Consider the following 23,311-nt stretch of genomic DNA (forward strand, 5'->3'; position numbering starts at 1 on the left):
TCACTTTAAAAAAATCAACTAAAAGTTCTTGAGTTCTTTGATCTTTCTTGTGTTATTGCTATCAAAATACCAACAGCAACATTATATTAAGAATTGTGAGCAGGTTTGTTGTGCAGTCCAAACTGACCAGATGTAGCATATGGCACAAGGTAAAATTGAGGAAGAAAGATTTGTCGTACCTCTATGTTAATTAATCAAAGGGGCTGAAGCGCGGATCATGCTCGCTTGCCATAGGCGTTCCAATACCAAGACAAGTTGGGCACATAAACTACAAAAGAAAAAAAATGCATACCAGTTAGACCTGGCCAAACGTGTGGTTGGGTCGGGCAGTATAACAGGTCAGGTCGGGTGCAATCTGTGCATTTCTTGTATATGACACTCATTTGCTACATAAATATATAAATTATAAAGACAAGATATAATATGTGAATTCAGAGGTTTCTATAATATTCAAGCCCAGACCCATTATTATTCTCTAAAACCTTTCTGAACACATAACTAAAACTTGATGGATGCATCGAAGAATCAACTGACATACAATAAAGCTTTTCAGTTAAAAAGTACTGAAATACAATATTCGAATGTGCATAACCCCAAAACCTTTTTCTTGAATGTTTGCTGAGAGCGCAGCCATAGCAGATTTGTTCTGCTTTATGAATTCTGGGTAGAACTTTCACTGCTTCCCAAATATATTAGTCTCATAATTTAGGTATCCATATGTGTGATGCCATAATGTGGATGTATCTTTGGTTATAGACTTACAGTGTACGTTAAGAGGCAAAAGATAAGTCTCTATTCGATTTTAGATGAAACATTTTATTTCTTGTCATTTCTACTATATATTGCCATTGATCTTTGATGGCGCAAGATTTAGTTTGAAAGTACACATCATATCGTATTCTTTAGTAGGTTGTGCTTTAAGCCTTGCACATATACGACATTAGGGATTCTCTTATTTTGGTTTTTAAGTTTAACTAATGTTCATCATTACTTTTGGATAACTACTATCCAAAAGAATAAATAAACATATTTCTTGTTAGGTTATCTCAAAACAATGCCATATTGCCATGTATATCTTATAAGCGTGTTTCTAGTGCACACGTGTTTCTAATCTAAAATTTATTTATTTATTTATATATAGAATGACCAATTTCTTGTATAATTAGTATCTCGCACTCTCAAATTTGAAGGGTGCGATAGTCTATTTAAAATTCATTTAAGAGTTAACAATTTACATTTTCAATTTTTATAATTTGAAAACAATGTCTTTAATTACTAGATAAAATAATTTAATTATAATAAAAAGACATATAAAGTATTATAAACGAGCAAGAGGATACGTCGTCATAATAATAAAATATGTTAGTACTTAGTACTTTAGAGTCAATTTTATAGTTAGAAAAAAATTATATAATAATATATCTTATAACAATAAAGCATGTTAGTACTTTGTACTTTAGAGTCATTTTAATAGTTAGAAATAAAACTAATTAAAGTAATGTAATTAAATAAAACTTCACTGTGTATCCAGTGTTACTTAATTGTTCGTTTAAGAAAATAAAAAAAATAAACAATAAATTGAAATACTTACTGTATATACTATCACGTACTGTCAACTAACTAAACAAGACACAAATTAATTAGTTATATTTTTAACCTTTTACCAGGGCTGGCCCTTGGAGATGACGGGGTGGTCGACGGCCACAGACCCGACACCCCGTTAGGCTCAAAAAAAAATTAAAAAAAGTTATATTTATTTATATTAAAAACAATATGTATATTTAATGTTTAAATTCAATTACATAACCACTAGTTTGGTCTAGTGACAAATGAGTATTACTCCCAAACAAAAGGTTATGGGTTCTAGTCTCATTTGAGACATTTCTAACTACTTTTATACAAAAAATATTTACATAACCCAAATTATAATTAACCAAGTTACCCGTATAAAAATTTAATTGTTTAAACCAACAAAATACTCCTTTTAGTTAAGGCCAAAAAAAAATTATCGGCTTCGGCCTAAAATTTTTTATACTTTCTTGGAGCTGGCCCTGCCTTCTATCTAACCGTATACATTTTCCATTATAACTATTTATATATTCTAAAACACTCTTTTTTGAAGAGTGACAAACGGCGTGATTTTTGGAGCAAATTAACTATGATATCTTTTGTTTTCATATTCCAAACTTCAAAAATACAAAATTTTAAAACTAAAAAAGAAATATATTAAAAAAAACAAGAGAAATCAAGCTAAGGCTTACCTGTAGATCGAGGACCTCATGAATTCTTCCAAAAAAAGTGTCACCAGCTCACTCCAACGCGTTCTCTATTCTCTCATCTTATTTGTATATAACCAACCACACACACTTCCACGCTGTTCTGTGTGTTTCTCAACCTTCTTCACCAATGGCCAACCTCATAAACTTATTAGCATCTCTTCTTCAGAGAGTAGCGGAATCCAACGATCTCAACCATTCATTGCACACTCAGAAGTTGTCAATCTTTAATGGGTTGATTAGTCCCGGTATTAGCGTCCAACAATATCTAGAGCGTATCTTTACGTATGCTAATTGCAGCCAGTCTTGTTATGTCATCGCGTATGTTTATCTTGATCGGTTTGTGAAGAAACAACCATTGTTACCGATTGATTTGATTAATGTATCGGGTTGGAGAACCCCCCCCCCCCCCCCACACACACACACACCCGCCTCTATGCTCATTATTTCATAATCATGTTGTTTTTATTAATTTAAAGAAATCAGCTGTCAAAAAATAACATATGACGGTTGATATGGAAAATGCACAAATAACTTAAAACTGATATCATTTTCTTGTAATAACGTGTTATTATTAAACGGAAATACTAAGCAATATAAATTATAAACCTTGACTATTGACTTGGCCTTTATTTGTTCACAGGATAATAGTATAACTTATTTCCACCATATATTGGTATTTCTATCTAGATTCCACACGTCTCCCTAGATTTTTCAGAACAATGAAAGCTACTCATGACAAGTAAACGAATGAGTTTAAATTGAACTACCTCGTCCTCTTGTAAACTACAAGTCGACCAACTGTTATTCCCTTCCCAATCAACCAAAATGAGTGCTCGATGTTCAATTTCTTATTTCTCATCTTGTCACTTGTGTTTGCTTATATTATTGGTCCTGTTACCCTTGTGTTTATCGGATCAAAAGTCTGATGATGTCTTATGCATTGATGGTGAGAGACAAGCACTTATCCGGTTCAAGGACAACCTCGTAGATGAAGCAGGTCGCCTTGCTTCTTGGGTTGGTGAGAAGAGCGACTGTTGCAGATGGGCTGGAATTGTTTGTGATAACATCACTGGCCATGTCCATGAGATTAATCTTCGTGGACTTGATGGTCATTGTGATAAAGTACGTTTTAGCTTCTACAAAGTACGCATGGAAGGCTTCAAGCAGTTGATAAGGGGGGATTTAAGTCCATCCTTGTTGGAGTTGAAACAACTTGAGCATCTTGATTTGAGCTGCAATGATTTTGAAGAGATCCAAATTCCATTTGGTGAGATTATCCCTCCTCGTAGGGTGTTTTGATTTGAGCTGCAATGATTTGAGCTGCATCGTAGGTTCTCTTAGAAACCTGAGGTATCTTAACCTCTCTGAATCATCATTTGGTGGGATTATCCCTCCTCAAATTGGGAATCTTTCAGAGTTACGTGTCCTTTCTCTTGGAAGTCTGTTTGATTATAATCCTATTACTAAAAGGACATTAACAAGCACGAATATGCAGTGGTTGTCAAGCCTTCGTTGGTTGCAGCATCTAGATATGAGTGGCACAAACCTCAGCAAAGCTACTGACTGGTTTCACGTGATTAACGCTCTCCCTTCCTTGTTGCAACTAGAAATGTCTGGATGTAGACTCACAGACGCACACCTCAATGTTCCTATTCTTAATGTAACATCGCTTTCCATGCTTGATCTTTCCTATAACGTTTTTGATAAACCTTCCATTCCCGGGTGGATTTTTAGCCTAACAAATCTAGTTTCATTGGATTTAAGTGGCTGTGATTTTGGTGACCCTCTTCCTAGTATTTATAGCTTCGGTAATTTGACTTTCCTCAAGTCGCTTCATGTCAGTTGGAATCATTTCATGAATTCTCCTTTACTAATAAAAGGGATTTCTAGTAATCTGATTTCATTAGATATGAGTTCATGTGGTCTTTCAACTCCAATACTCGATTCACTGGGTAACCTTTGTAATCTGAGAGAGATTGATTTGTCTTCAAATGATTTTAGTAACATTAGTTTAACTTACCTTCTTCAAAGTCTTTTCAAGTGCAAATCACCAAGTTTGGAATCACTATCCATAATTGACTCTGAGCTTTCTGGTCCAATCCCTTACTCAATTGGACAATTATCATCATTGAAAAGCCTATTTCTTTACAGTAATAAACTGAATGGTAGTATTCCTGACTCGATCGGACGATTATCATCTTTGGAGATTTTGGATATTCCGTATAACCAACTCAGTGGAAACATTCCTAGTAGCATTGGTCAACTTTCAAAGTTGGAAAGCTTTTGGTTTTCTGACAATTTGCTAGCGGGTGTTGTGACAGAAGCTCACTTTGCCAATCTAACGAGCTTGACATCTCTAGATGGAAGATGCAACAACTTAACCATAAGACCACAAGCCGCAGATTGGATTCCCCCTTTCAAGTTACAATACTTGTATTTGAACTCTTTGAATTTGGGACCACAATTTCCATTATGGCTTCAATCGCAGAGGGATTTAATACAGCTAGACATAAGCAACACTAGCATTTCTTCACTCATGCCTCCTGAGTCCTTTTGGAGATCATTCCCAAATCTAATAGTTTTAGATATGTCACAAAATCATATCAAAGGCACATTAACTTTGGGTATCCCTGCATCACTTGCAGCACTTGACTTAAGTTCAAATGAGTTCAGTGGGGAATTACCTTCTGTTTCAAATGGTTCATTAGTTCCTGGGGTTGTAAATCTGTCAAATAATTATTTTGTTGGATCACATCAGCTTTTGTGTTCCAATGGTGTGGAAGAGGCGACAATGCTTAATTTGGGAAACAATAGTTTGTCAGGTGTCATTCCTGAGTGTTGGGAGAAATGGAGAAGTTTGATGGTCTTAAACATGGAGAATAATAATTTGTCTGGTGAAATTCCAAGAACAATGGGTTCTATACCAAACCTTGTAATATTGAGCATGCGTGAAAACAAGATCTCTGGAAGATTACCCGCTTCTCTACTGAACTTGACAAGATTACAGATTCTTCAACTTGGCAGAAATAAACTTGTTGGATGCATTCCATCATGGGTTGGAACAAAACTCAATTTGTTGAGAATTCTCAACCTTAGATCAAACAATTTGAACGAAAATATTCCTCACGAGTTATGTCATCTTTCAAGAATCCAAATTTTTGGATCTTGCTGAAAATTACCTATCTGGAAATATTCCAAGATGCTTTTACAACTTTAGTGTGCTTTCAGAAAAAGAAACTAACTCATTCTATGAGATTTTTTCTGATCTGGGAAGGTGGGGATATACTGAACCAAGTGAAAATTTGGTAATGAAGGGACGAGTGTACACCTACGAAGCCACTCTTAACCTAGTAATGTTGATGGACCTCTCAAGCAACAATTTATCTGGACACGTTCCCAATGAGCTTACAACCCTCCGAGGGTTAAAATCACTGAATTTATCAAGAAATCAGTTAATAGGAAGGATTCCAGAACAAATTGGTGACATGAAAGCACTTGAATCTTTTGATTTTTCATTTAATAAGCTTTCCGGTGAACTTCCCATGAGCTTGGCATTGTTGAATTTCTTGAGTAGCTTCAATGTGTCCTACAACAAATATCTGACAGGTAGAATTCCAACCAGTACTCAGCTCCAAAGCTTTGACAAGTCAAGCTTTATTGGCAACAAACATTGTGGAGCACCACTAGATGATTGCCGTGTACCTGTCGATGCGCCCACTAATTCAAAAGGAGACAAAAAGAAAGACGATGGATCGGACTGGGGGTTGATTATTAGCATTGTGCTAGGACTTCTTACTGGATTTTGGATCATTGTGGCTCCATTGACAGTGAGCACATCATGGAGGATTGCATATTTTAGTCTCATGCGTAAATTGATCAAGGTATCTGGTTTATGATGCTATGCCTATACGTATTGTCGCAATATAAGTGATGATGTAATAAGTTTTGTATTTTACTTTGAAATTGATGTTGTAATACGATTTTAAACTGTAACTTCCAATCTTCCGTATTAAAGATGAACAAAAGAACCTGTCAATGTGATGGCAATGTTCATCAGCATATAACAGACTAGATTATTGTATTAAAAACTCATGCAACATGGTATTAAGAAAATTGTGAACAAGTTAGACGTAGCATTTGGCAGAAGGTAAATTAAGTTGAGGAAGAAGGATTGGACATACTTCTATGTTAATTAATCATGAGGACTGATGTGTGGATCATCCTCATTTGGCATAGCCGTTCGAGTACCGTGACAAATTGGGCACGCAACCTGCAAGAGCGTGCATACCATTTAGGGCGGGCCAAACGGGGGGTCGGGTCGGGCAGTATAAAAGCTCAGGACTCGGGACCGGTTCTGGGTCATTTTCTATAACAAAAAACAGACACAAGTTGTATAATTTGTGCATTAATTTTGTAATGGACTCTCATTTGCTATTTGCTATTTGCTAAACCAAAAAATAGACAAGATTGTATAATATGTTCATTAATAATTACAGTTTGTATAAAATTCAAGCCCAGACCCATTTTAATTCTCTAAAAACCTTTCTGGTCACCTAACAAGTAAAACTCGATGGGTGCATTAAAGAATCAATTAACATACAATTTCTCAGTAATTGGATAAAATCAAATGAGGCAGTCAGGATACAATTTTCTTCAAGTACCTTGAATTGATCCCATCTTCTTCAACCTCTTCTCCATATTCTCTAAATCCTAAATCAAGAAAGCTAGATAAAAAAAGGGGCAATTTCATATAATAGTAACCAAGTTTTAAAAGTGTTTCAATTAGATCACTCAACTTTAAAAAGTGTTCCAATTAGGTCACTCATTTTCATATTTTATTAAATTAAAGGTTTTAACATGTTTTTAAACGCTTTTAATTTTTGTTTCACACAGAAAATCTTTTTATCTTCTTTTTTATGTTGACGTTGAGTGGTGGCGTGAATTTTATTTTTTATTTTTAAATTTTAATATAATTAACGTTTTTTAATTTTTTTAAAAATATAACTACCTATATTGCAAATTCCGACTCCCACATCTTATCCTCCATTTTTTTCTTAACAACCAAAAAAATCGGTGAGACTCGATTTGAAGATTTAGTAACCCGATTTGAGAAAAATATGCATAAGTGACCTAATTGAAACACTTTTAAAAGTTAGTTACTATTCTATCAGATATTCTCTAAAACCTTAAAGTTAAACATCACCTAAATGTGTATGCATTTAGACATTAACTAAGAGTTGTTATTTGCATGTGTGTTATATGAATCAACTATGATTGGGCTTAAAGCCCAAAAATACTTCAAACTTATAAACACTTATAATACAAACTAAAAGCAACCTTAAAGAAAACCAGTGACCCATAATAGAATCACAAAAACAAATTGTCGATTTAAAAAAAAAAACTTTTTGTAGTTGTGTATTCGAGTGCACATAATCCCAAATTGTTAATTGTGTTTTTTAACGGTCAACGAATCTTTTAAATGGGCTACTGGCAAAATCGTCACATCCGAATACACTCGTCTTTCGATCCGGGGAAAATTCTCACCTAAGACCAACGCCCGAAGGCAAGATTGTCGTACGGTGAATTAAAACCTCGTTTAGTTCAAGAAAATCCAACTATTGAATGTCACTTACCGGCATAGTCTCCCATCATCACTAGTTGTCGTCAAAACTAAATGATGTGTAGAAAATTAGTTTGAAAGTGCACATTGTATCCTTTTTTGTGTTAATTGCAAAACACTACGTAGGTTGTGCTTTAGGCTTTGCACATGTAAGAGCATTCTCATCCCATCCATCAACTTCACCTCAATCTTTAAATTTTAAAAAATTATGCTAAAAACTAACTCCATCCTATACACCATTTGTTTACCCCAACCCTAAATTATGAAAATTGATACACCAACTCTTTATATATAAAGAGTTACTATTCATCATTCTTTAAATTTTTGTGAGGGTGTGAAAACGAGAAATATAATAAAATAATTGTTTGTGAGTAAGATAAAGATGGTGGATGGGATGAGAATGCTCTAAGAGATTAGGAATTCTCTTATTTTGGTTTTTTAAGTTTAAATAATATTTATTTCTTTTGTATAACAACTATCCAAAAGAATAAATAAACACATTTCTTGTTACGTTATCTCATAAAATGCCATGTGTATCTTCAAAGCGTGTCTAATGCAACACTTCACCAGTTTCCTATTTAAAATTTATTTAATAAACAATTTTCATTTTTAAATTATTTTTTATCATTTTAAAAGAAATCGATAATATTTATATCTATATCTATCTATGCTCTCTAATAAAAAGATGCATGTATTGCCACACCCACGTAATCATGCCAAAATTTTAGAAAATAAATATTATTATTCATTTATTGAAGATACATGGGTTTGTATTAACTGTATATGATAAATGTATTGTTAAATTGTATTTTGATTATTTATTAAATATTTTATTTTAATTGATAATATATCCGTGTAGTATGTTGGTCTCAAACGAGAACATGTATAAAATCCTTAATAAGTAACATATTTATTTCATTTATGTTATATAATTTAGTATCTATAATATATCTATAACGTTAAAACTTGTGTAGTCATTTTTATAGATAGAACAAAAATTAAGTAACGTAATTAAATAGAACTTGATTAATTGTTATAAAATGAAATACTTCCTATATATACAATATACTGCCACTTTCAACTAACTTAACAAGAAACAGATTAATTAGTTATATTATTAACCTTTTACCCTTCTCATTTACCCGTATTCAGAATCCATTATAACTATTTATTTATAATACCCGAAGACACTCTTTTCTGAAGAGTGACAAACGGCATGATTTTTGGAGCAAAATAACTATGATTATATTTGTTTTTATATTCCAAACTTCAAAAATACAAATTTATTTAAAACTAAAAAAGAAATATATTAAAAAAACAAGAGAAATCAAGCTAAGGCTTACCTGTAGATTGAGGACATGCATGTCATGAATTCTTCCAAAAAAGTGTCACCAGCTCACTCCAACGCGTTCTCTATTCTCTCATCTTATTTGTATATAACCACACACACTTCCACGGTGTTCTGTGTGTTTCTCAACAATCTTTATCAATGGCCAACCTCATAAACATATTATCATCTCTTCTTCAAAGAGTAGCGGAATCAAACGATCTCAACCGTTCGTTGCACACTCAGAAGTTGTCAATCTTTAATGGGTTGATCCGTCCCGGTATTAGCATCCAACAATATCTAGAGCGTATCTTTAGGTACGCTAATTGCAGCCCGTCTTGTTATGTCATCGCGTATGTTTATCTTGATCGGTTCGTGAAGAAACAACCGTTGATACCGATTGATTCATTCAATGTTCATCGGTTGCTTATTACTAGTGTCCTTGTTTCCATCAAATTCATGGACGACATGTAAGTGTTAATTAATTTGATAATTTCTTTTCTTTTTCAGAAAATTGCACAAATAGTCCTTGTTGTTTAACCATATTGCAAGTTTAGTACACGGATTTTAAAAATTGCAAACGTAGCTCATACACTTGTGAGTGAATGTTAGCGTTCGCCGTCAATCGAGGTTACTTTCTAACGAATAAGTGATGCAATGTACATTCTTGTGATTGTAATTGCGTGTTTTCAATTTGAAAAGACGCAATTACACTAAAAAATGGCACCCTACATCACTTTTTGTTAGAAATAAACCATGGATTAATGATGAGGACTAAACGTATAACCTTCTCGCAATTGTTTGAATTAAGTTTGCAAATTTTTAAAATCTAGAGACTAAACTTGTAATATGGTTAAACTGCAAGGATTATTTATGCAATTTTCTCCTCTTCTTTTTTTCAATTCTTTACCTTTTCTATGGTTATAATTAAATGAGTTTTGGTATTTCAGATGTTATAATAATGCTTACTATGCTAAAGTTGGAGGGATATCAACTATTGAGATGAACTTGCTTGAAGTTGATTTCTTATTCGGATTGGGGTTTCAGTTAAACGTGACACCAAACACATTTTGTGATTATTGTATCTATCTCCAAACAGAGATGGTGATGGAGTTTCCTCCTGTGTTCTCGTCTCCATCGGTCCCTACCATAGGCGCGGATCATTGTTCCGTCAAGGAAGATGATTGTCAATCTCAACATCATCATCATCCACAACTAGCTGTTTAATGAGCAATGGTGATTGTTAATCAATCAGTGATTTTTGAAGATCAAAATGTGGATTGACTTTACAACAGAAAATCAAATTTCTCATTGTTTGACTTGTCTTGCTGTGGAAAACAAGTCTTTCACATTGTATGGTTACATGTTTAGATATACAATGTGTTTTGGAATCTAATAGAATGTCTTTGTATATGTAATCTTTGATTACAAAGATTATAAACATGCAAGCACAATATTTCCGACTTTGGAATATTTTCAACCCATTTGACTCATTTAGTTTTTAGCTCGTTCATTTAACTAATAGACAACATAAAAACATTACCAAAACTGTTCTATTAGTTTATAAAAAAGATGTCAAAAGGCTACAACCTCTAGCAAGGGAACGACCACCCACATTATTTTTTTAGTGTTATTCGTATGTCAAAATTCCAATTGCCTCCTTAAATTAGTTTTAAGCCTTCTTATAAAAATAAATTCTGAGTCCGTCACCAGGTATGTTTTTCATTTCCACACCTTGTGCCTTATGTAACGTTTTTTCACTTTTTCTGTTGGAAAGTAGGGGAAGGGAGATTGCATGTGAAAGGGTGAAGGTTGCTTTCATGACTTTTCATGGTCTCTTGTGAGTACATCACATTATGGCCATGTTAGTGGAATCATTTCACATTCTTATTCTTAGTACAATATAATGATGGAAGAATTCTTAACATCACATGAAAACTATAAGAAATTGGGTTCATATCTAACCAGTTAATTTGTTAAACATGTTGTGTTCAAATTAACTTGTTTAATCAGTTTAATTAAACGTTTCGTGTTTGTGTCGATTTGTTTAACCTATTAAGTCTAAACATATGGCGATCTATAAACCCGTTCAATTAAAAATTTACAAAGCGCTAACTTGTTTACGGCCCATTTAACCATTTTATTACTACCTAACGACCCATGCATTTAACATGTGTACACCCATTTCTAAGTGGGTTGACATGTTAATTTAAATAAAATTTACGGGACTTGTTTGGAGTTCATGATTTTGAAATAGTCGTGTTAGGTTTAATGTTTTTGGCATAACCAAATTTATGAGTCATTTTGGGGTGAATGATTTAGCCCGCCAGCCCTATTGTAACTACAAAGCAATATGTAACATACACATATGAGAAGTGTATAAAAATCATGACAAAATTTGCTACAACTAGAATCGAATAGTGGAGATTGACGCGAATGAACGTGGACAGATGTGACATGGGACTCAATGAGATCCGTATCCCAGACATTAACCTAACAAGGAGATGCTTCAATTGGTGTAACCCGTTCTTGTAGTCACAAGTAGGCCACTAGCCTAGTTTCATCTACTAAACCGCCCATGAATGGGCTGGCCAGTTATGCTTAAACCGGGTTGAATCGGAAGTCTTTTGATCCATGTATAACAAGTAGACATGCATCAACCAGTCGGAAAATGATATATAACTCAAAAAAAAAATACATCAACTCAGAATGCACTTTTAAATTATACCATTAAGCAACCTAACAACATAAAGTTTCAAAAAGCAGTACTTAATATAAGACCTACTAAAGAGTAAACCAATAAGAACCGGTCTGATTTTCAAAACATACATCATAAGTTGTTTGATATGAATTTTTTAACTTTTTTGATGTTTGGAGAAGATTAAGATGATATACCGAAAACATAAGCCTTTACTCAACGGACAAAACGTACCAACAGAAAATTTCTAGACTACGCAAAGTTCTTAAATAATCCAAGATAGGAGACATGTAAAACACACAAAAAGTAATGACTTGAATCTGATAGTAGGCATGACAGAATTAGGGATAATTGACGGAGGCTTTTTATTCTTTGGAGGAGTATTAGTGGTGGTGGTAGTAGAATCACCACCAGCCTCTGCCTCGGGGGCTGCTGAAGGTCCATCTGCCCCCGCCTTGTCGTCAACAACCACGTGAAGCTTCATTCCAGCATAGCAATGTAGTCTGTTACCACATACGAAGTACCTATCACCGGGCGTGGTTAAAGCAAATGTTGTGTTCCCATTACTACTAGCTTGTAGTACATTGGTCGTGTTACACCCCTCGTAACTGTCACGACTCACTTCACCAACACTATGACTTGATGAATATTGAAATACTACAAAAGGTACAAAGATATTAATTCAAAATACAAACAAAAGTTGATACAATTGTATCAACGTGGTAAAGTGTTTTTGAGATATAATAATAAGATACTAACAAAGAACATCACTGACGACAAAATGTTTGTTTTGAGCCCATGAATCGACATCAGTGCTTATGTCCCAACCAGACGAGTCGCCAACCGTGTAAGTTGTGGCTAGACATCTTGATGCAAAGCCAGTGATGGCTAGAAGAGAGAATAATAAAGACACCAGCCTTGCCATAGAAGATGATATATGATTTTGGTGTTATATTAATATATCAACTATGAAGTGATGGCTCGATAATTAGATTACCTAATTTCTTGGAAAATGATATATTTTAAGTTAACTTTAGTCTTGGGTTGATGATCCATTGGGAAAACAATGTGTGAGTGTGTAGGTAAGAATAAGATGGTCCAAATTCACTTAGTAATTGTTTATGTTGCTTCTTTTAGACCGAACTTCTACATCTTCGTGTTTGTCATTTCAGGTCGATCGGCTGGCTTTTGGTTTTGGGCCTTTGGCTAACAAAAGTTGACACAAACATCTAATCCATTGGATTTGCAGCCCAGTTCTGTTAGAATTCATCACATTTACTTGCTATTTACTTGCTGCCAGGTACGGTCAAAGATGGTCAAAATCGGTTCCCGAAATTAATTAAAGTAGTAGATCTTTTAGCCACTTATCGCCGTTAAGGAAATATCAGACTATTCAGGGAAGCTGGCTTGGATAAAACAGTACTCATTATGGAATTGATTAACAATATTGCCAAAGCTCAAGAAGGCGTATATATAGTTAGCGAAGTTGGTGAACGGACTCGTGAAGGGGAGAGCCCAAACCAATAGAACCACGTTTAGTTGAATTCATTGAACCGATTTTGGTAAAAGAAAAAATGATTTTATATATATTTACAAATTATAAACTAAAATAATTTTTTTGTTACAAATTAAAAAGAAAAACATAAAAATGCAATACGTTTTTTTTTTTTTGGTTTTTGATTATCACGTCGTTATTGGTGTTTAATCGTTATCGTTGAAAATGAAATATAAGCCCTTGATCGCAACTTAAGATTCATCTTCGTATATCAAATAAGCCCTTGGTCAGAACTTAAGATTCCATTTTATATATCGTAGGCAAACCATGTTCATAAATACCACCATATATAAACACCTGTCATAAAGGAGACGTCTCAACAAAAAGCATCTTACTTAGTTACCATAATACCATCTCCTTTAGCCACTCTAAAGTTATACGTTAAAACGGTTAGCGCCTGCTAATTTATACACTTTAGGCATGCATTTGACTTTAAATTTTAAGTACTACGTCTACATTCGGGTGAGTTATGTGTGCACTGTTGACACTGGTGGGTTATGTTACTTATGTGTGCACTGTTATCAAGTGATACTTGATGGTACCGGCACTGATTATGTGGTGATACTTGATGGTATCGACACTGATTATGTGGTTAATGTCAGCCCACTCCACCACCACTCCGCCACGCCACTCGGGCACCCAATTAGTTTTACTAATATATAAAAAGGTCTACTCTACATAACATATAAATATATAAACTATTTTGGTTGTTTGAACAAGCCCTTTTGGAAAAAAAAATGCAATTACAGGTTAGAACATAACACATGATGCTCTTTATTCATCACTAGAAAACACCTTAACATGAAATCACAACATGAAGATTCATTATTACATGATTCACATGATAATTAAACTTACCATAATTTAAAACAAACAAATTTAACCTCTAATACACATTACTAAGCCTCAAGGCAGAGACATCATGCAAGATCATACACACCACAAACTCGATTTCTCGATTAAGTGTCGATACCGCCTCCCACACGGATTCCGGCTCCACCGGTATGATGACCGGTTCCGGTTCCATAGCTCATACCCCCTCCGGTTCCATAACTCATACCCCCACGGACCGCATGCTCTCCCCGGTCCTTAAAATCACGCGCTTTCGACCCGAACTTGTGCGAAGCCTCGTCTAAGGTGTCCGCACCAGTCGGACGCTCACCCGACACGTACCTATACATCCACGCGAAGACGGTAGCGGCCGCGACACCGAACCCTCCGGTTGTTAAAAACCCGGTTACCAAAAGGAACACGGTGATCAAAGCCGGCACTAGGACCGGGCTAAATATGACCAGAACCGGTGTAGCGACGGTCAGTGCGATCACCGTGCCTGCGAGAACCAAACCGGATAAGACGAGAAGGGAGCCGCCGACTGCGGCTGCGGGTAGGGCTTTGACCACTTGGTGTGCCTTCTGTCCACTCCATTGCTGGTTTTGGGTTTGGTGTTGGTGTTGTTGGTTCCAGTATTGAGGCTGGTTGTGGTGTTGCATTCCGAAGCCTGATGATTCTTTGTTGTAGAGGTCTGTCATTGTGATGATGTGTTGTGTTGAGGTGATGAGTAGTGTGGTGTGTGGGTTTATAAAGAGAGAGGGAGTGACACGTGTGTGAAGGGTGATGTCACGTGTACAAGAGTCGATTGTTATTTGACGGTTGAATGCGTTATCTTGAAGCCACCTGGCTTTTGTCGTTTAACTAGTTGTTGTATGACTGTATCTAGTGGTGTTCATCAAATATCGCACGGTACCACTCGCGGCTTCGATCCCTCAAACCTAGTTTAGTAAGAACTTTTTTGAAATTGACTCGATAGTAATGTATGAGTCGAGCCGGATTGGCCTGGTTTGTAAATGAGTGAGTGTCAGATCAAGATAAAATTGCTTGGGAGTTGGCTCGCTTGTGGTGCCGAAGCTTGGATGGAAACACAGACAATAAAATTAAAACCGGATTTAAAAATCTGGTTACAAAATGGTAAAACCCGATCCTCTCCCTTTTAACTACTGGGTTGAAACCCGCACTGATATCAAAAACGAACAACCAAACATATTTGACAAGGTTTAATCCAAAGTTTTAAACAGACCCACTTTTCAATTAGAACTGGTTTTTGTTCACTAAAAAAGAAACAATTTGTGCCATTGTTTATTTTTATTAATAACAACAATCATACCCGGTAATAATATCACCAATAGCAATGATATTGTTTTTATTGAATAATTTGTTTTATTAGTTGAACCGTGGAACTTTTTTATGTACTTTACCTTTAAAAAATTTAATATTAATAGCATAAAAGACATGACTCAAAGATAAAAACTTGTTTTTTTATAATTAAAAAATAACTCAGAATCAATTAAAATAACTCTTAATTTATACACCCCCTACATCTACCTTTAAATCTAAGCATTCATCCACAATAATATTGAACCATAAACTACTTGTAGAGAACACACTGATACCGTTAGATTACAAGTCATTTGGTTATTAATACTTAAATTATATATATTTACATAATTATTTCCACCCTAAATGAATTTTCATTCTCCGAATGGATGTATTATAGTTTTAGAGTAGTTAAACACTTAAACAAATACGAAAACAAATTCGGTATACGTGTGCTCTCATCGAAAACAATTGAAAACAATCGGTGACACGACAAGGAAATAATGAACATTATAAACGTACATTAATTATAACATGTGATTATAAACATTATACATCAGGAATCCTACGACAATATGTATGAAGTTATAACTTGAACTTGAACCTAGTCGTGTATGAGGGACATATGATGGAATGAGAATATAAAGACTCCTCAAATACATGGTCCTCACCATGACTTCTTACTTTTAAGAATATGTACCCAACTATTAGAGACACAATGTTAACCAAGTTCAAGCTAATAATGCATCTAGGTCTATCGATCCAACAGCTCCGCAAATTTTCTTTCTATATATACCTATAACTCGAGTGTGCTTATTCACCAAACATATTGAACAAGGTCAAGTGTCTCTTAGAGGTTCTCCAAACACTTCATTGGGATGCAATGCTTTAGAATTCCTACTAAAGTGTTCGGAGGAACTCCAAACGCCACTTTGACATCTACAAATCACTAGTATTTCCATATTGCTTGTCATACTTCGTAAGTAATCATGTTATATAGCACATCTTACAATACTAATAAAAGAAAATGTTGAATCTTAGATGTCAAGCCTACATTTCTTTTAATTTCTAATCTCTCATCTCATTCATTCTAGATATTCATGGGTCATGGGTCAAAAATCATTTTGTCAATTGGGTTATAACATAGTGTGGATTTTATTCAACATTGAGTTAAGTGCATTTCATACCCGGGGTTTGACCAACTATGCAACTTTGGTATCTTTTTTAAATTTCATGCAAATAAACACCTAACGTTTCCAAAATCATGATATTTTAGTGCTTTTCGTAAACTTTTTTTGTTTTTTTTCCATTAGGGATAAAATAGTTTTTTTTTCCCTCTCATTTACTTAACCCTTTAGGTTGGTGGTTGTTTCTCAACATTGTAGAAAATATATATTTTTATGTATGCATTTATATTGTTTAATACATTATGATTTAGATTATTGTCTATACACATCAATTATTATCTTTTAATATTATTACACAAGAAATTAATTAATTTATATTTTTTCTATCAGGTGTACTACACGGGGTGAAATATGAAAAAGATACATTTTATAAGTCATGATTCGAAAAAAATATATATAATTCATAAGTTTTACTTTATACATTAAATTAATTTATAAGTGTTTCAACTGAAATAAGGACCTTATTTATTTTTATCATTTGATAAATCCCGTGTAATACACAGGTTTAAAAGCTAGTATATAATTATATAATATATAAAATTCGTTTGTGTTTATCCATTAGCCATTAATACTTGAAAAAAAAACAATTATGAAAGAGATTTCATAGCCCGAAAGTTAATACATGTTCGTCATTAGAAAAAGCTCGTTTAATGATTTTTGTTTCTGTTTCTCATATGTGATTCAATTACTATAAATAAAATTCTAAAAATGTTTTGTCACATGGATACATTTGTACATATTTAAGATCAAATACATGACCCTATATAGTATAAAACTCGACTTATTATAGCCGTTTGGGGACCAGGTGTGTCGGCGGTTCACTCCAATGCTGATGATGATGGAGCTGTTGCGGTGGTGATCTTCTTTTTGTTGAGGGAAAGAGAGCCATGCATGGTGGTTTATAAAGAGAAAGGGAGGTGATGGTTGAATGCCAGTTGCTTTATTCCTGGCTTTTTTTTGTCTGATTATGTTATCGGATATTGACTTATTGGATCTTAATTTATATTTGGGCTCAGATGCATTAATGGGCTTCCGTAATTACTAATTACTTTATTTTATTTGCTTCACAACTTCAATTGAAATATGTTTGTATACACTGATAATTGACTCAGTAAGGTTGATTTTATATATTAAACTAAACTGTTGTTGTCGCTTTCCATGTCGATCTGGCTACATCGCAAAAGGAGAAGCGTGCTGAAGCAAGCTTTTGGCTCTCGTTCGACTGGATTGCAAAGGCCAGAACTGACTTCTAGGTTTTTGCCTTGTGTGGTGTTTTTGTGTTCCGGAACTAGCAATTGAGTTGTTACCTCAAAGTAATTCAGTTTGGTACAATTTTGTACAACCCAAAAGGGCCCGACATGCATCTAATTAATGGGCATCGCCCTTTGAAATGGGAATCAATTCATCGAACAAACCTCCTCATCATAGTCCCATAGATGAGCGTGTACACCTCACCTCAACCACGTGACAGGGTACATACATCGCAATGTCGGTAGCCTAAACTTCATTCGTGAATGAATTATTATTTAGTAAAGGTGTATAACATATTATTATAATTGACTTTTAAAAAATCGTGATTGAAACCTCTTAAAGAAAAACTACCTCACGCCGTTTAAAAATAAATAAAACATGAAAGAAAAACAAAACTGATATTTAACATCGTACATATTTGAAAATGCGTCCAAAAAAATATATCATTATTGATAACTAATTAGTTTGTCTTTAACTATGAATAATAACCGTATTCGTCTAGTGGTATTATTAAAATTATAAACAATAGTACATAAACTGTGCTTTAATATTAACGTCATGATCAAACTTTAAATCATCTTTTGTTTAAAATAAAATTGAAAATATTATAATAAAAAAAAACTTTCACCCATCCAAAGATCACACATTGTACTTAAATATACCCCAAAAGGCCTCAGGCAGTATGGCTGCAAATGTCCATTTATGCCCTCAAATCTTTTTACATGACCCAATATGAAAGCAGGGTAGTTTTGACTTTTGGCATTTGATCAACCCAAATCCGCTAGCAACCGGGTCGGCCCATGGCCAATGGGCCTCATGAAGAGGCAGTTTGGCACAAATATCTACGTAACAGTTTTAACTAGTAACGGCTTCAATCACATTTGATGATCGGCTTTGCACTTCCGGCTCAATTAGCTCAGCCGTCAACACTTTAATATTTCTCCTTTTAGGCGAGCCACTAACCGAAGCCGACGAGCCCGAAGTTGAGGGCTCGGGTGATCTCCTTTTGGACGTCACTCTAACCGGCTTGGGCTCATTCAAGCCAATCCTATGTGGAAAGTTCAACAAAGCCTTTGAGCCACGCATCCTAAACGCAGCTATATCATAAGCCGTTGCGGCTTCCACAGCCGTCTCATACGTCCCAAGCCACACTCTGACGCCATTTTTAGCCGGGTCTCTTATCTCGGCCGCGAACTTGCCCCATGGCCGCTGCCTCACTCCTCGGTAGTGTTTTCCCTTTGCCGGCAACGATGACGAGATGGATGTTGATACTACTTGTTCTACTTTCGCCGAAGCTACAGGAAAATTAGTCGGCTCGGCTTTAACTTGTATTAGTCGGCTCGGCTCCGTCGCTAGTTCACTCGGCTCGGCTTTTATTTCTTTTCCACTAATATTAAACGGATTCCATCCAACGCTAACGGCGTCACTTAAAATGCCATAAATCACCATATCCTCCGAATCATCAACCTTTATTAGAAAAAATGTAACTTAATAAAAGTTAGAGGTAGTTGTATGTAATACAGACCAAATTAACGTGTTAACTCTGAAAATCAAAGTAATGTAATTATATGTGGTGTAATTATGTCATAGTTAATTACATTATCATATAATTACATAATTACACCACTTGTAAATATACTTACACTACTAGATTTTCACAGTTAATTAACTGATCAATAATTATTACTCCATTCGTCCCATTATAAGTGTCCTAGTTTGATTTTTCAAGTCTTTCTTTTGCAACCTTGACCGTAAATATTTTTGTTCGTGTCATATAATACTTGATGAAAGTTATATCAATGTAAAATACATTTAAAACCCAATCCAATCATATATTTTACGTCAAGTATTATTATATAAAACAAACAAAAATATTGTCGGTCAAAGTTAAACAAGAAAGACCGAAAATGTCAAACTAAGACAATTAAATTGGGACAGAGGGAGTATACAACTATTTACATATGCTAAAGAGTTTAACTACCTTTAACGGCAAGTCACCCCAATTTTCGGTCAAGCATGGCATGAGACTGCTGAAGCTCGTGCTTCGGCAAAAGACCGGAACATCGCCCGTATTGGTCGTAGTAAAAGGCTCCAAGCCGTAGGACGGAATTTGCATCATTTTGTAGTTTGGATGAAAATGAAATGGAAAGAATTGATCAAAAAGATTTTGGAAAGAAGGATGAGGATGGTGGATATATATATGCAATGGATTGTGAGGGGTGATTTATATATTTAGAAAAGTGGGAGGGTGAAATGGAAGTTCATGATGAGTGTGGTGGACAAGTGGGCAAGTTGTAACGACAATTGCAAAAGAAAAATATTAATATGAATTCACGTGGTTAATGTATTGGACCATTAGGGTGATAACGTCATGGCTTGACGCATCAATCCATCATTGAGGTTTTGGTAACCACATAAGTTAATGTATTTGTTTAGTATAAAGTATAAACAATTATGAAGTATTATTTAGGCGTGATATATTATAAAATGAAATGAGTGTTTTATTCAGGTAGTATGATGATCGCCTGGCAAATGTCACTTATTGTATATTTAAAGATCAAATTGCTTGTGGTGTTTGAATTGCTTGGGTTTATTGATTAGTCTTAAACTTCAACGTTATGGCTTCAGCGTGATAATTGACGCGTACATGCCTAATTATGTACTTGTGATTGTACGACAAACGCATTGTTGGTCACGAGTTGTTGATGCTCGTCTGATGAGTCCAAGGCAGAGTGTAACCATCAGACCCTTAAGCGGGACAGATTGGTTGGTTTTCGGGTGTCACTCGAAGTTAGGAAGTTTGACCCGTGACATAAAGCTCAAAAAAAAGTACGCAAAGGGCATCAACACATCGATGTAGAGATTTGAAGCGTATATTTTGACTAGTCAATTTCAAAAATGTGATATAAATTTAAACTAGTAAAAATGTAGTGAACTAGTAAGTAGTAAATCATGAGATTGGTTTAAGTAACCTAGTGATTTAACCTAAAGTGATTAAATTGCCACATGTGATATCTGATGTTAAAGGGATTAATAATGTGATATATGTGACTTAAGATTGGATGGGAATTAGATGTGATATAAATCTATAAAGAAAGGTTTGTAAAAGAAGGGTGGCATTAAACAAGATATATAGCTCATAACATGACATTTGCATGTGTTTTGGACAATGTTGTAAAACTCGTTAGGCGTTCCCTAGACGGCCGACCCCCTTGTAAGGAGTACTCGGGGAGTACTCGGATATAATATATATAATATAAATTAATTATTGGATATTATATATATGTTAAGATAAGCATAATTCACATCAAAATAAGCATAATTCATATCAAAATAAACATAATTCAAAAAATTCATGTTTTGTTGTTATTTTTAATTTTTTACTAAAAAATAACCAAAAAAAATTAAAAATAAAATAAAAAATGGTGGCCGAGTTGACCTTGGAGACCGAGTAATTCCGAGTATTCCGACTTTTGACCGAGTTGAACCTTGGCGAGTAATGGTGGCCGAGTTGGAAAAAGGCGGCTAGGTTGATGCCCGAGGACCTTGGAATCGCCGATTCCAAGGCTTTGGAATCCGACTTCTACAACACTGGTTTTGGACTACCTAGCTACATTTATATTCTGACAGTACGTAATGAACATGTTTGGGACAATGATTTAGTGTGTGACTTGGAATAATAAAATTCCTAGACTTAATTAAGCTAAAAATGAGATTAAAGGTTCGAAATCTAATGAGCATAGGGGTTAATTATCATTTGGAATCATGGAGACCATCCACTTGAGTTGGAGTTTTCCGCCAATAGTACAAAGGATGGAAACTTTCTTGTGTTGCATAGTCGAGATAAAGGATGAAGAAAGACAGAGGGAGTGAAGTTACATTAGGTGAAGAAAAAAAGGGACAAAGGGGGGCTCGACCGAGGAAAGGAAAAAGGGTCGACAAGAAGGCTGGTTGATTGGGTTAAGGGGTTGTGATGAACGTTTAGACCATCCTCATTCACAAACTAACCCAAACCAATCTTTTATTATAATACCAATTTTTCTCTCTTCCACATACCCAACCAAACCAAACCAAACTTCCATCACTCATTAGCAACCCAACCACACTATTTTTTATTTAATAAATATAATTTATAATTGTTGTCTTTTATATAAAGTGACTAGAAATAAAAAATAATAACTTTATTTAAAAGTTAAAGATATATATTATTTTTTAAAATATTTAAAAAAAGTTAAAAATATATGTGTACTCATCAAACATACTTAATATTTATTTTATATTGAAAAATATTTTTTTGACGAGCTTTGTTTTTAATAAAATTTATACCGCCGTGTTCACAAAAAAAAACACATAACAAGGCTATGTTTTCAAGTTTTTTAAAAAACTTAATTATCAAAAGTTATTAGAAGAAAACAATATTATAGTTAAAACTAATTAGTGTGAAATAAAAAGGGAAAATAAATGAAAAAAAAAAGATCTATAGAAAAGTTGACATGTGGCCATGTAAGGGTTTGCAAACCAGTTTGTTGACACAAACTAGTTTGCTTCGATCTTTTGATTATTTTTTTTTTCAAATAGTGTAACAAACCATAGATGGTTCGCTAATGGGAGTGGTCTTAGAGGTTGTTGAAGTGTCGGGCAAGGGCATATAAAGGTTGAGACGCGGTTGAGATGCAAGTGGCTAACCATAAATTGAAGCAAAGCCGACTTGGTGGTTAGCAACGAATAATAGGAAGATCTATGTGGGTATGCACGTTAATTTGAGAGTTTCTAGGCCCATTTATACGTGTATTTTATGGGGTTGATTACGCTTTTTTACTTTAAAGCACTGAAAATAGATATAAAATTGTATTTTAAACAACTATGTATGATCTTGTTATCACGAATAAAGTGTTGGGTAGATGATGTGCTAAGGTGGAAACATACACACACAGGTGTACGTGTGTGTGTGTGACTCGGCTATTTGATTTCCAAGAATTTTAGATAAGGTGGTCCTATAACTTATTATATATTGTCCTGGGTCGACTAGATGAGTACTCACGAAAATTTAACGATGCAAAAAAATAAACAATAGGATCTTTTGTGATGTGTAAGCATATGGCAATAGCCGCAATATGCATGGGGTTGTGTACAAGTTGGACATGCTTCATAATAATGAATATTAGTTATAAAATACGAGTTAGTTGTACGTCCAAATGTTATACTATAAGAACATGTACGGAATAGTTACATAAAGGAGCTTA

General features: G+C 34.5%; 5 protein-coding genes across 5 annotated transcripts; 2 read left to right on the forward strand and 3 right to left on the reverse strand.

Moving 5' to 3' along the window:
• Positions 1-3,104: 3,104 nt before the first annotated feature.
• On the forward strand, positions 3,105-5,451 carry LOC143591896 (receptor-like protein EIX2). Its single transcript, XM_077071961.1, has 2 exons — positions 3,105-3,546; positions 3,611-5,451. The coding sequence occupies exons 1-2, from the start codon at positions 3,105-3,107 to the stop codon at positions 5,449-5,451; spliced, it is 2,283 nt and encodes a 760-aa protein (XP_076928076.1).
• Positions 5,452-9,076: 3,625 nt separating this feature from the next.
• On the forward strand, positions 9,077-10,535 carry LOC143590850 (cyclin-U4-1-like). The gene is made up of 2 exons (XM_077071203.1): positions 9,077-9,696; positions 10,177-10,535. Exons 1-2 carry the CDS (start codon positions 9,389-9,391, stop codon positions 10,451-10,453), a joined length of 585 nt encoding a protein of 194 aa, XP_076927318.1. The 5' UTR covers positions 9,077-9,388; the 3' UTR covers positions 10,454-10,535.
• A 1,654-nt stretch (positions 10,536-12,189) lies between these two features.
• LOC143590860 (stellacyanin-like) lies at positions 12,190-12,849 on the reverse strand. The gene is made up of 2 exons (XM_077071214.1): positions 12,684-12,849; positions 12,190-12,581 (listed from the first exon to the last, which is right to left on the reverse strand). The coding sequence occupies exons 1-2, from the start codon at positions 12,847-12,849 to the stop codon at positions 12,190-12,192; spliced, it is 558 nt and encodes a 185-aa protein (XP_076927329.1).
• Positions 12,850-14,215: 1,366 nt separating this feature from the next.
• On the reverse strand, positions 14,216-15,039 carry LOC143590870 (oleosin Cor a 13-like). The gene has a single exon (XM_077071221.1). It carries the CDS (start codon positions 15,006-15,008, stop codon positions 14,439-14,441), a length of 570 nt encoding a protein of 189 aa, XP_076927336.1. The 5' UTR covers positions 15,009-15,039; the 3' UTR covers positions 14,216-14,438.
• A 3,594-nt stretch (positions 15,040-18,633) lies between these two features.
• LOC143592685 (ethylene-responsive transcription factor 2-like) lies at positions 18,634-20,349 on the reverse strand. Its single transcript, XM_077072553.1, has 2 exons — positions 20,050-20,349; positions 18,634-19,535 (listed from the first exon to the last, which is right to left on the reverse strand). The coding sequence occupies exons 1-2, from the start codon at positions 20,185-20,187 to the stop codon at positions 18,924-18,926; spliced, it is 750 nt and encodes a 249-aa protein (XP_076928668.1). The 5' UTR covers positions 20,188-20,349; the 3' UTR covers positions 18,634-18,923.
• Positions 20,350-23,311: the final 2,962 nt, after the last annotated feature.

This window comes from Bidens hawaiensis, unplaced genomic scaffold (genome assembly GCF_021521415.1).
Source record: "Bidens hawaiensis isolate Kalapana, Puna unplaced genomic scaffold, B.hawaiensis_p1.1 tig00001685_1, whole genome shotgun sequence".
NCBI lineage: Eukaryota > Viridiplantae > Streptophyta > Magnoliopsida > Asterales > Asteraceae > Bidens > Bidens hawaiensis.